General features: G+C 37.4%; 1 protein-coding gene across 2 annotated transcripts in view; it reads left to right on the top strand.

Annotated features, from left to right (window-relative positions):
- LOC129809768 (zwei Ig domain protein zig-8-like) overlaps positions 1 to 14,949 on the top strand; it is a 57,828-nt gene that overhangs the window by 36,199 nt on the left and 6,680 nt on the right. For both annotated transcript variants that reach the window (XM_055859828.1, XM_055859829.1), the window contains exon 2: positions 307 to 373. In XM_055859828.1, coding sequence (XP_055715803.1) covers positions 319 to 373 — 55 coding nt within the window. In that variant the 5' untranslated portion in view covers positions 307 to 318. The remainder of the gene's footprint in view (positions 1 to 306; positions 374 to 14,949) is intronic.

The raw sequence follows: 14,949 nt of genomic DNA on the forward strand, positions 1-14,949 counted from the left end.
CACCAGTAGAGACGTCTAGTCAATCACCTTGAAGAGCTTTGAAGAGTTTGTTGGCCAAGTTCCGAGATTTCTCTCGAATGTATTGAAAATTCTACATGCGTTTACCCCTCGGCAAATCCCACAATCCCATTGGGGTGCGATTGTTTAGTGAACTGAGGAAAGGAATAAGCATTTATTGGGTGTTTATTAGATACTCCACACGTTCTTGAAACTTCTCTCAAGAGCGTTTTCTAGCAAAACCCCAATTTCCCATTTGAGATTTAATCATTACCACTGAAATTCTAATAAATTTCTCTTTCTTTGCAGAAAACCACCGAAATGCTGTCTGAAGTGGGACAATGCCTGATCGTACTGATGCTACTTTTCAATACAGGTGAGTTTATTTGGAAATGTTGAAAAAAAAGACACAAAAATGTTACAGGTTGAAATATACATTTGCGGATAGGAAATAAAATAGAGTTTTTACGCACGGAAATGCCTGTCTGTTGGTTCGAAAAAAAAGTTCACATTCATGAATTTTGGAACCTGATTTCCGGCCATGAACGTGCAATTCAGGATGGAGTGAAATTGAAAATTTTACGAGAGTTTGATGCAAATCTCGTGATAATCTGTATTATTTTGCAAATGTTGCAATCACAGAGCTGGATGAACTTTTGAGTTTCATCAATTAAACTGAAATTCTATTTACAGTACAACCGAAAACGCTCTTTTTCCCTTTCTCTTATCTTGATTTTCGAACCTATTGCGACTGTATAGAGATTTACCAGAGATTTTGGTGTGCAATTGGGAAAATTTATTCATCCACTCGAAATTGCAAATTATTTGTGAATGTTCCAAAGTCACAAAATCCATTGGAAATTGCTACTCGGGAGATTTAGCACTAAAGGAGGGGTGGGTTGATATAATGTACGTAAATTGAATTTATTATTCCAATCAAGCAAATTCGATGGGTAATTAATTGCCCGTAAATAAACGGCTGGCAATTTAATTTATTCCACTTTAAGACAATATCATCCATAAATCCATTATCTCTCCCTCATTCAGCGAAAGAGGAGCACATGGTAGAGGACTCTTCAAAATTTGATAGAGTTGAACGAAATGGGTCTGTTTTTGTATTCTGGTATAGTAGATGATGCGGGAAAAAAAGTATCCAAGGGGGAGGAATATGTAATCCCATTATTCTGGCATATATTTGGTTGCTTCGGCACGAAAAAATTTACAGACTGAACGTTCAATTTGAAAAGGAGCTTAAAAATTCAGTAGAACCTGGGGTAATCGATGATTACGTTCCATTAAAAAATTATATATTTTTACATATTGTTGTCGGGCTTCTGCCCTGAAAGATTCCTCTGGGAGGCCAAGGCTTATCGCGGCCAATTGCCCGGCAGCGACCCAGCTCTGTGCCCCCATCCGAACACTTCCAGGCCATGTTACCGACTGACTGACAGTGTCGCCTGTCAGCCAATCCCCCACACGGCGAGCAACAGAACTATACCGCCAGTAAAAGGCCTTGCTTGGAGCGAGAGGCGGGAAATATGAATTTCCCGCGAACAGGGAAGGGAATCCACCAGCCGGGCTCTATTTCGCTATCAGGTGGAAAATCTCGCCTACAATTCGGCCATCCGACGACTCACCGTCCTCGGTGTAGTCAGTGCCAAAAGGGAATGGTAGTACTATTGCCTAAGCACTACTGTCAATCCATTTACCCTTAAGGTGACTGCCATTGGCCTCAGTAACTCCATTTTGGAAACAACTTTAGCAACCGGTACTGTCGTTTCTTCAAAATGCGACAACAATATGCTTCTTCTGTATTCTCGTAATCCACTCCAACAACTTTTGCATAGACACTGGAATGAATTCCATGCATAAGCAAATCTCCTTTTTTTATGCGACTAACAGACCAGTACTATGTCAAGAGCTTCTCCAACACTATTCACTACAACCTTCCGCGTCCCTCTTTCCGTTATGCTTTTCCCAAATCTCACAGAACTGTGCTCCTGTCCGAATTACCAATTATCAGACCAACAGAACTGTAGTGGGGAACTCCTCCATGTCCCCTTACCCTTAAATGCATCACGGAATTCAACAAAACTGGATACAGAACATGCGGATATAAACGCTCTTTATCCGTAACCGCTCACACGGAATCCCTAGATCTGTCCACTTGTCCGGAATACCCACCGGACCGACAGATCTGGCCGGGGAACTTCTATGGCATGAGCCATTGCGACCATCCGCGCCCTGTACATTTCTGGGTGCTTCTCAAGACTCTAACAGATCTGTACACCTGTCCGGAATTCCCACCAGACCGACAGAACTGTCCGGGGAACTTCTATGGCATGAGCCATTGCGACCATCCGCGCCCCTCTGTCCGTAACTGCTTACCCGGACTTCACCAGAACTGCGCACCTGTCCGGAATGCCCCCTGGACCGACAGAACTGTTTCGTCCGTAACTGCTTACCCGGACTTCACCAGAACTGCGCACCTGCCCGGAATGCCCACTGGACCGACAGAACTGTTTCGTCCGTAACTGCTTACCCGGATCTCAACAGAACTGTGCACCTGTCCGGGACATCTACCAGACCGACAGAACTGCGTTCGACAATACCCCGCCGCCTACTCGTAACCCCTTCAACTTGTTGGATTTTCTCTCAGTATTTCCAGATTCCAAGTCGTCTGTTATCCTTCCATCATTCACTTCCGTAGAGAAGCTTGAATTCCACCATACTGACTCTAAATCCAAACCTCTTACTCTTCTTAAGAACCTGTCAATTATTAGAAAATCAGTGTTAGATTCAGAAAAATACCACCTGAGATATACTCATGGACATATCTCTTTTAATACAGCTGATAATGCCCTTAACTCAACACTGAAATATCATATCTCTCAGCATGTTGCTTGGTTACCGCAGTCTCAAGAATTATCATCATTTTCCAAGCAAAATATTCACCACCTTCCTCTAGTATTAAAACCGGAAATGTATTGCTTTGATATATCCTGGTTCCATACAGTAATGCAGTCCAACATTTCCATATTAGTCACGGGAAATTGCCTGAATTTGCAATAGATTAGCTCAACATACTTGCTCTTGTGGTTAAATCCTGTTAAATTTCTAGATGTAAAAAAAAAGGAAATACAAAATTTTGAACTACAAACTTTAATTCAATCAATTCATCATAAACTCTCAATATTTAATTCATGTTCTCGTTCGAAAAGGATTAACTGTAACACTTTTCAAAAAAAATCAACCTTATTCCATGCTCAGCCTACCAAGAGCAGGAATAACAAAGAATATCACTACATCTTTTCTTCATAACTCGAACCATGTCTTAACCACCCATGTTGATGATACAAGAAAATCTTGCTCTACGTAGACATCTCTACTACCTTTGTCAATTTAATCTTCAGCATCTTTAAATTGGCGGACTCACAAAATTCATTTTCTTGAGCAATAGCTCCCCTCATCGCTTCAAGTCGGTAATTAGGAATTATCTTTCGGGCATTTTCGGGCAATATGCCCCTTCTCCCTGCACCGGAAACACACTATGTCTTTGTTGTAACCCCTAGACCTTACAGGAAAATGGTCATCATCTCGAGAACCCCTAGAATTTTCTGCTTCCTCTTTGTTCTGTTCATCTGGCGCAATCTTCTTCTTCTTTTCTTGAGGCTCTCCGGTTCCTTCCCTTTCTTGCCACACTTCTTTTCCCGACCCTTCCTTTCTTTCAGAGTGTGACAAGAAGTGCTTCCGAGCGTTCTCCAGTTTCACCACAGATTCCGCTTCTTTGAGCTTCACCAAAAGCTTTGCGACGGAGTCGCATTCCCCTATAGAAATGTGAGACTTGATCGCTGGATCCGTCAGACCACTCACTATCATCTTATTGACGGCTGAAGTTGGCATTTTTATCGAATCTCCAAGTAGCTGCATGTAATACACGTAGTCTTCCATGGATTCACTGTCCTTCTTTTGCCTTGACATCATTTTCTGTTGCGTCACTGTCCAATCAGTCGTATCTGGGAAAGCCTCCAAAATACGCTGTTTAAAGACTTCCCAATCCGTCAATTCAGCCCTCTTAGACTCATACCAATCCAAAGCAGCACCTCTGAGCCTCACGTATGCATAGTGAAGGGTCTGATTTGGCCTCCATCCGTGCATGGATGCCAAATCCTCCAAGGTTTTAACCCATCTCTCTGCTGTCATGTAGACAGATTCTCCAGGGCGAAACGTGGGCACCATATCTTTCAGTTCTGATGAAGTCGGCTTCCACATAGTTTCCTGCCTATGCTCTCTTCTTTGATCAATTTCATCCCGTAGTTGCTCATTTTCTCGGCGTAAACGAGCCAGTTCTTCGCGCATTGACTCTCCATGACTCCTACGAAGCCTTCCCCTTTCCTGTGGCATTCTGCAAAATTCCCCTATATTATCGTAAACAACTATACCAAAAGATGTTCTCAACACAATTTCTTACGTGCTCCAATCCTTTTATAATTGTACTTATCACTCTTCTTACAATTTAAAACAAAAGAAATTGTCAATAGCCAAACTGTTTCACGATTTCACGGAATTTTCCAGAATTGTCAAATAATTTCGACAATTTCCTTGACTCAAACCCATCGAACTATTAACACGTGACGCCATCTACTTTCTAACACACTCAAGGTGTTATACATGCTGTCAGTCTCCGCGAGGCTTTCTGACATTTCCCCTACTTTTCCCCTAAATCTCTAAAATGATTTCTTTTCAACCAGAAAGTCATCGCGCCTCAAAATGAACCCCTGCCACAGCCAGAAGCTCCTCCAAGTTCATTCCAATATCTCAAACTAAAGCCATTTATTCATTTAATAGAAATATAAAGCAAAAATTATTGTACTCATCTTTCTGCTCCCACGCCATCCACTCCGCTGTCATCTCGGCCGGAAACCCACAAAATTTTCACAAATACACCTGTGGGAGGATGTCTATCCCACTTCTGACTTGTTGTCGGGCTTCTGCCCTGAAAGATTCCTCTGGGAGGCCAAGGCTTATCGCGGCCAATTGCCCGGCAGCGACCCAGCTCTGTGCCCCCATCCGAACACTTCCAGGCCATGTTACCGACTGACTGACAGTGTCGCCTGTCAGCCAATCCCCCACACGGCGAGCAACAGAACTATACCGCCAGTAAAAGGCCTTGCTTGGAGCGAGAGGCGGGAAATATGAATTTCCCGCGAACAGGGAAGGGAATCCACCAGCCGGGCTCTATTTCGCTATCAGGTGGAAAATCTCGCCTACAATATAAAGCTTTCAATGAGTAGAATTACATATAAAATGGTTTTAAGAACACACAATACAGGTGTAGGCAATCCTTTTGTACCGTTTCTTTTTTTTTTTTTAATATTTTTTCAATTAGTACAGCTTCACAAAAATTACCTATATTGTAAATTATAAAGTCAATGCAATTTTTAGGCTTCAATCGAGCTAATTTTTTTCCTGGAACAGTTTCCCAGGGTTTCCCAGAAATAAACGCTCTTTGAGTGCTAGAATTTAATTAAATCCTATTGAAATCGAATAATGTGGAACGATTCCACCCAAAAAAAAAAGTCCCGAACAATGGTTTAAATTGGAACAAGGGAATTTCTCAAGTAGAACTTCCAATTTTCAATTTTCATAGGAAATTTCGTCAAGTGGAAAATATGAGCTTTCGGGACAGCTTTTGGGTATACTATACAAAATTCCTAGTATAGGAGTTATACAGAACTCAAACCTCATTGTGGCTGGTTCATACATTTATATGACAAATCATTTCACTAAATGAATAACTGAGAATATATCACGTAAAGCAAACTGGACATTCTTCTATTTGAATTCCCCCAAATGAGTTTGGTTTTAGGCAATTAAAATCTATCAAAGAGCAAAATCTAATAATTAATGATTAAGAGTCAATTTGATTGATTTCGGTATGCAAATTCATTTCAACGAGCTTTGAATATGAATTTAGTTATTTATACCGATCTGTGTAAATATTTTATTGCTACTTCCTTTAGATTAGACTTTACTCTGAACGCTGCATTGAGCATTAATTATTAAAATGGCAAATTAGGACATGACTTAACAAATGCTTTGTCACTTCTTTAAATATTTTATTTCAGTCCTGTTCCTGTTTTATACTGCTCGAACTCAAAGAGAGAACAGTTATATACTCCACTTTTTTCAACTTGTTACCGGTCTGGAGCTTAAACGGCAAGATATATCGGCTTTCGGTCCAAGGTGACCCCCAATAAAAATCATTAACCGAGTTTTTTTGTTTTTTTTTCACAAAATTGGCCCAAGATGACCAAGACTTTTCAATGATTTTCGATTTTTTTTTGGATTTAAAGTACCCTAGGCGAACTTTTCGTCCATATACCTATACCCTAGGTGCCCTAGGCTTTAATGCTTTGCACATACTGGCTTCGAACATACTTCCACATACTGGCGTTCTTTCAACATTTTGAATATCCCCATTTTGTTTTCTCAATAGCTCCACCCCTGTGACATAGATCCAACTAAAAATTTTAGGGTGTTAGCGCCTTGACAGACCTGAGGATTAGCCGAGAGACGGCTTAAAAATTTCATTTTGCATTGGGCTCATATTTTCATATGTTGTAGCCACATATTAAACATACGTCACACACATAACTCCTGACCCGAGCTATAAGGGGTCAAAATTCGAAAATTGACAGGCCTTTGTCTCCGCTTATAATTAACATTTTGACTTAAATTTGAGGTTTTTGGTTTCGTCTCGATGAGCTCTTTCAGATGAAAGTGCAAAAAGTTGCCGTAGGTTGGGCTGCGGTAGCGCCAAAATTCAGATTCATTTTTCTCGAAAACGCCATTGTGTAAGTTAATCAAATTTTAGAGTGTTATAGTATTTTAGGCTAGACTATGAAGTTTCCAAAAAGTGACGTGGGTTTGCTGTGGTTACGAAAGAACCGGAGATATAAGGGATCAAAACACACGAAATTCAAAACGCTATATCTCCGGTTCTATTTGACCGATTTTGAAGTAAGAGTACGCAAATTAAAGGTCTCGCAAAGCGCTACTACTTCCTAAAACATTCTCTAAATCTCGACACGTGCTTAACCGATCTTGATGATTTACTTCGGCATAATTGTAGAAGACATTTATATCTTTATTTCGTCCATACATCATTTTTTGTTCAGACAATGCTATCTATCCGATTTTTGTACAGGAAAATTACTGGGACTTTTTCCAATAATATTGCACCGTGGAAAAGCTAGTGCAATGTAGCTTTCCGAAAAATAACTATTTTTTCATTCAATTCATTTTTCTTAGAATAAATGGATTAAAACGTTATCATTTTTGACAATCTTAAATGAGGAAATACTTAAAAATTTTATTCTAGATCTTGACAAATGAATTTTATAGAGTATGTTTTAACGAACAAACCGAAAGAGTTTTCCTGTTTATTTTAAAATCATATGACTTACTAGTTAAATCTTGTTAAACTTAAGTTTAGAAAATTTGAATTGTGGAAGAAAAATAATATTCGCAAAAATATGTAAAAAAAAGAATATTGGAAGGATAGTTAGTACCAAGATTTTTAGCTACCTATATTCGCCATAAAGTTTTTTTTTTTGTAAAATCTTGTTAAAGTATTATCGAAATTATTCTGTTTTCAACAAAAAAAAACAAATTTTTCGATTGGGAATGGTTTCTTAAGTCAATGTTTTAGATTATTCTCTACAGAAAATATACCGATGCATAATTTTTGTTATTATATAATATATCATTAAAATCATGATTATAATTTACACAAAATACACAAATAATTTCACAGAAGAAATTCCATAGACATTTTGAAAAAAAAAATGAAAAAATATAAGGAAACGTTGTTTTTTTACTCCATTTTGGTTGATAAACTAATAAATACCAGATTTTGATAAAAATTTTAAAAGAATCTTGTGTAAGAATCTTGATGGTAAACTTAAGCTTAAGAGAAATATTAAAATTTTTATAATTAGACGGTTTTAAACCTGTTTCATCTCTAAAAATCGGGTTTGAAACCGTCTCCAAAATAGGGCGGTTAACCAATTTTTCGAAACCGGTGAACCGTTTCTAGTTGATCTAGGCTTAGCACTAGCTTTTTTTCTAGTGTACCGGGAAACCCTCAGAATTTTCCAGAACTCATAGATACCGAGAAATCTATACATTTTTCGAGGAAAGTAGGGGAAACCATACATTTTTTCAGAAATTATGGACACTATCGTATATTTTTCAGAGAACTCGAGGAATGCGAGGAATCAATTTATTTTTTTCAGGGACGCGTATTCGTTTATAACGACTTTTACTATGGATTCATACACACATCGTACACATCTATCTCAGTGGGATTCTTATATAATTTGTCCTTCCATTTTTTTTAAACAGCTGAACAACTTCAGTAAAATTTAAAGAATAAATAAAAATCATAGAACAACTCATTCATGACCCGTTCGAGGGGTTTTGAAAAAGTATGCCAATGAATCATGTGTGATAAAATAAATACGCGCATATCTTTGGTAAACGGTCTCAAAATGGAAAAATATGTTTTTTTTTGGATATAATTACAGTAGAACCCCGCTATAGGCCATCGCTCTATAGTCCACAATTTATCGACCGTTGATTTCAAAACACTGATTTTAAGTTAGATTATGTTTTTTAGTACGCGGCATGCAATGTTGTCATATTTATTTTAATATTTTTGGTAAACTCAATTGAGCAGTTGTGATAATTGTGATTCACAAAGAAGAGAGCGAGGACAAGTACCACAATCGCAAAAGAAAGTGGAAGCCGTCGAGCAATTTCAATACTATAAGTCGTTGATAATTTTAAAAAATGACATGGACTATAGTGCGACCCAAGTGTCAAATCTGGAAACAAATATGGACTATAGCGAGGCTCTACTGTAAGTTTGAATATAAATAGGTTAAACACGATTATAATGAAATATGTTCTGCAAATTTTGGTTGTTTATTTTATCACAGAAACAATAATAAGGAAAATAAATTGGAAAGAGATAACATTAGTAACTGTAACTCTAACATCAGGTTTTAATATATTTATATTCATGAAATCATTCATATTATTTCTTATCTGTCAGCACTACATAATTTTTAAAATCGAACATAAATTAATAACATTTTAGTTTTAGACTTCAGTATCATTGTATGTGTTTGTTAAAAAATATATATTTTATCAAAATTTCGTGTTATTTTCATGTTTTATTTTCATTCTAAAAATAGTCAAAATGTATACAGAATATAATTGTTGATAAATGTAAATATTTATGAGAAATTTTATAGCATTAACACAAATTTGAAACAAAATAATTATCATTTATTTATTTTGAAGCTCCTCGTTGGATTTTGGCCATTTTGTACTATATTCTATTTACAAATTTTATTCACTTTACTCATCCAAGAGCCGACCGTTCTTACCAATTGCACCACCAGATCCTGGGGATTAACCTAGTTATGTCCATATGTTTCTGTGTACATTATAAAATTTATTGCATTAATATAGATGAGATCAGTAGTTAAACCCTTTGTTGTGAAATGCACAGAACGAGCTATAAGACTGTATTGAAAATTTAAGGTACTTTGAATTTGGAATAAAGCATTTGACTATAACCCAATCCTCATCTCAAGCTATTCACTAAATAATGTGCAACCATTGTACTCAGTGTTGAATTTTAAATCACCTCCAAGTACCGTGGATGAAAATGAGGTGAAAGCTTTTAGTGACAATCAAAACTTTACGACTTTAAGCATGAGTTACTCACTGAGCATAAATTTCTTATCCCAATAAATTTTCTTCTAATGTGCCAACAGATCCTTGCGATTGGTCCCAACCCAATGACTTTGAGTCAACATAAAAATTTATGAGTGAAGCTCCCCACATACATCGGGGAATAATCTTGACCTCTGATTGAGTACCAATGTTTTGCGACTATGTTAATTTATTTGCCAAGATGGAGCATCACGCAAATGGTGCTGTGAAGTGGGTGAGACAGTGGCATAATTTGGGGATTTTGTCCTCGGGCAAATGTGTACACATGGCTATATTTATTACTCAACGGATAAATGCTTTGGATAATGTCCGAATAAAAGTGAATAGGGACTATTTTAGGGGTGTCCAACTAGCGCGCGGTTGGAAAAACACTCCAACTCATGCATACGACCACTCACGGCCACTTATTTTATATTGGTGGTACATGTTGACATTTGTTTTGGGCACTTTATGGGGACGATGGGTATAAAGTTTGCGGGGACCTAAAGTGCAAACAAGATGAGCTTATCGGGCGGGAGAGGCATTTTATGGGGTGCTATAGAAACAACAAGAGCCCACCAAAATAACACCCATTGTAGCATAAAATTCCTTCCTAGCCACACAATTCAACCCCCTGATGGAGTGCTTTCCTTCGCAACAATACCAGTCAACAATAATTATGCCATTGTCGGCCAAAAACACCTCAAACACCTGGAAAGATGGGTGGAAAAAGTAACTTTCGCCCAACTGACGGCAATAAGGGAGATTTTTCCTGCACTGGGCTTTATGTGAAAGATTTGGAAATTTCTATTTCTCGTTGAAATATTTCTGAAACATTTCCATGGGGGCTTAGTTTGGATGCTTTTTAAATTTAATCTTGATTTACACTTTAGCTTGTGAATAATGCAAAACTTCGTTAAAAAATTATTAAAATCCAAAAACGCTATTTGTACTTAATTGTAATGATTTTTGGTGATTTGGGGATCTATGCACTTCTGACCTTTTAAATAAATATGGCTAGTTCAAAGTCACGAAAGGGAAAAACCCAAAAAACCAGAATCCTAAACGCAAAAATCTTAAACGCTAAAATCCCAAAAGGGGCAAAATCCCGAAAACCAAAATCTTTAGTGGGTCAAAATCCTTAAAAGTAAAAATCCCGAATGAGCTAAAATTCCGAAAAGCCAAGATCCCAAATGGGTCAGAATTTCGTAAAGCCCAAAATCCTGACAAGTCAAAATACTAAATGGACTAAAATCCTAAATTAGCTGAAATCCCGAAAGAGTCGTAATACTGAATGCTCGAAATCGCACAAAGCTAAAATAGCTAAATAGTTTTACTTATTAAAGCAAAGAACATTTTTTGAATCTTGGTTAATAAGAACGTAGAAGCTTTTGTGAATGCCTAAGCCCTACTGGCAGTGCGTCGAGAACTGATTTAGCTATAAACGAATTTAGTCGCCTCTCGGCTTTAGTTGTAAATATGTCCAACACATGATTCCAGAGGAAAATTACCTGCTGCGGGATGTTGGACTTTCAGTTTAGTCGAATTGAGTCGAATGAGTAGGAGTTTGAATTGTCCAAAGAAAAACGACCTTGTATTTCATATGGACTTGGCTTCTAGGACTTGGCATAGTTCACAATTGCTGTGCCATTAAGCTGCAATGGTACTAGTAATGGACTATATTCCTGAATAAACCAGAAGTATTTCGAAAATAAATTTATAGACCCTCGTAGCTTCTGAAAAAGGTCCGTATCCAGGACCGAAAGCTCTGGGCAAAATTGAAGAAGAGTTTTCACTTTGTGAAGCGACTTGAAATCCACTAGCCATTACCAGATAGTCCCATATCTATACGATTATAATAAGGATATTCGAGGTTTTGATCATTAAGAATGTCGATTTATTTAGGAATTGGGCTATTCGGGATTTTCACCAATTCTGTACTTAATTTTTTTTTTGAGAATTCAGCCCATTCTCGATTTTTGACTTCTCTGGATTTTTGTCTTTTCGAAATTTTGACCCTTTTAGGATTTCGTTTACAAGGAGTTTTAGCTTTTGAGAATTTGGCATTTTGCAGCGTTTGGAATTTTGGCTGCCAAAAAAAATTAACACATTCTCATAAACACAATAAACGCAATTCTTGAATAACTTACTAGGTATTTTAAAGTCTGGAAAGCACAGACTTTTGTACGTAAAATTTACGTCAGTAAAGCGTAATTCTTTGCTTTGCGATTTCCCTGTTTTTTTTTCATTTCAATTTTACATCAATCACCAAGTTTCATTTAATTAGTCGTAATTCGTATAAAATCTTCTTTCATTTTTGAGAAAAATACTTAATGACAAGATAACTGTGAGGTAGATAACTGTGCCGCTCACGGTTTAATCGAGTGTCGATCTGCCGATCTGTTGTCGGTCTGCCGCAAGTAAGCTTACAAAATAAGTGTTTTCAGTACAATGCTAGTGCAATAAAATTTAGCACTGGAATTGTCTGTAGAAAATTTATAATGTTACACGAGCTTAAACGAACGATATACTTCATAAGAGCAAACTGACATACATATAACTACGCCGATTTTTCGCTAATATCGTGCCGATCTGTCGACTTTTGATAATGAACAATGCATGCGCAACATGCAGATCTGTCGATTTCTGGCCAGTCGAGACAAGAACCAACACGAAGAAAAATCAATAAGACAGAAGCATTTAAAAACAGTAAGGTGCTAGAAAAATCATGTTTATTTTTCATTGAAATACCATCATTATTCATTAGAGTTCCTTTTTCTCAAACTGATATAATTTGGATTTTTTCCCACTGAGAAGGATCCGTACTAACGTATCTGAAAATCTGATAGAGATCCGACTTTTAATTTGAGAAAACCTAACTGTCTTTAATGAACACTGGAAGATCTGAAAAGGAAAAACATCATCAAATACCAAAGCGAAAACAAGGTTTTTACCATCATCATCTGCAAAACCATGTTTTTTGGTTTATTTCGATAACGGCTCCTACGATTATCGGATTGGATGAAAATCAAAGGTCCAATCATTTTGGAGGGGTCATTTTTTAACAGAATTGGTCGAATTTAGATTTTTTGGAAAGGTTCTGAAATTTCGAACCCAGTTGCATCGGTCTTAATAGGTTTCTAATCGGTTAAATACCGAACCCGAGCTAGAGATTAAAATGTAAGAGATATGAATTTCCGGTCTTCGGTGCAAAGGTGACAACGCATAATTGGACATTGGACTTTACCTCGGACGGTCTTTGTCTGTTTTCCTTCCCCCTCATTCTCCTCCAACCCCGCTAAACCCGTGTTTTTTTGATTTTTCTCAAAATTGGCCTTAACTCTTTCAATGATTCTCGGGTATGTTTTGGAGGAACCGTGCAAAATTCCTCATTTTTAATTATTGAAGGCCAAAGTTCTATCAGTTTGGAGGGCTCATTTTTCAATCAATTTGCTTAATTTTGGATTTTTGGAAAAATTCTTGAAATATCCAACTCGGTTATATGTATTGGTCCTAATCTTTAATGAACTAGTTAAGTAACCGTAATTGACTTATTTTACCGAGTAGGGGAGGGTATTATGGGTCCCGGTCAAAATCCCGAAAGCCAAAATCCCGAATTCTTAAAAGTGTCAGAGCTACTCTTACGATTGCACCTGCACTTGTTGGAGGCAAAGATAAATCTTCTATGTCTTGGGAAATTATTCTAAACATTTTCCTCTATATAATATCATCCCTTTCACGATTTTGAACATTCGCAATTTTGGCTATTGGGATTTTGGCTTTCGGGATTTAGGCCTTTTCCGGATTTTGACTTTCGGGATTTGGCTGCCACCGGGTATTTTATATGGTATACATATATGAAAGAAAATTCCACTTTAATTCTTTAATTCAAAAGTTTTCGACTTAAGACATGTAAAATTGTAAACTTGTAGACTCAAAATTTTGATTTTTGAATTTCAAATTAGCGCCTAAAATATGCTGGACGATTTTAAAGTTTTCGTGAAATCTTCAGTCCTGAGTTGTAGAAATGTCTGATTTGATGAAAAGCTCGATGAATTGAAAAGCTCGGGCACACTGTTAGAGGCATCCACCCTCTCTAATGTATAGCGCTGATGATAATAGCTGAATTAAATTACTGAGCTTCTTCTGTATCACTTTACCGATCTCATTACCTAAGTGTATGTGAATCTAATGCTGATATCATTTGACGCTCAATGTGCCCCACATTGGCAATTAAGGAATTTCCCAGGACTCAAAAGCTCTGTGTGGTGGGGAACTTTGGAAGCTCCAAAAATTATGTGCAAAATGCTCCTAGTATTTTAATGTTTCACCCACCCAATGGTGTCCTGCGAAGATTGGGGTGGCATGATTTACAAAATTAAACCCTCATGGAGGGAATTTTTATTAGCTCTGTGCTTTGGTTCTCTCCTCTTTGCTCCCATATTTTCTCGTATCAATGTCTACGGTATTTTGGAGTACTTTAGAGCTTTCCCCTCGATAAAATTAATAATTTTATGCGTGTGAACTCCAGTGGAAAGTCCTTACGGTTTCTCCCTTCCATTTGGAGGGGGTGAAGCAAAAGTTGGTGATTGAGGAGTGCGAATGAGCACAGGAAATGAGTGAGTGTATTTTCAATTAATCCCTCCAAATGTGACTCCGGAGAGTGAAGATAATTCCTGTGCCCCCAATTAATTGCCGAAGTAAATGACCATTTTCCAAGACGAAACCCATCAATTTGATGGGAGAAAAATTTATATATGTGTTTTTGTACCAAAAACCCGAAGCAGATTTCGAATGAAAATGGAATGGAGCTTCTATTCAGGACACGTCTGGTGCAAATTGGCTCTAAACTTTGGGAGTATAATCAAGTGTTCGGCCATCGTAAAGTGGGTGGGCCTCGTCGCCACTCAATTTTGGGAAGCACAGACACGTCCTGATGGAGATGAGCCAAAAAAGCCAATAACACACCCACCCTGAAAGTTCTGCCTATTCATAAGACTTCGGAATCTATGCAATTTGGTATATTCTTTCTGCCAAATAGTCAGCTTCAACACCATACTTCCGGTATAAAAGAACAAATTCAAAATTTAGAGCAATTTTGTCATGTACTTAATGCATGCAAAATTATTAGTGATTGTGGTAAATTGTTCTAAAATATGCAAA

Source organism: Phlebotomus papatasi, chromosome 1 (genome assembly GCF_024763615.1).
Source record: "Phlebotomus papatasi isolate M1 chromosome 1, Ppap_2.1, whole genome shotgun sequence".
Taxonomy (NCBI): domain Eukaryota; kingdom Metazoa; phylum Arthropoda; class Insecta; order Diptera; family Psychodidae; genus Phlebotomus; species Phlebotomus papatasi.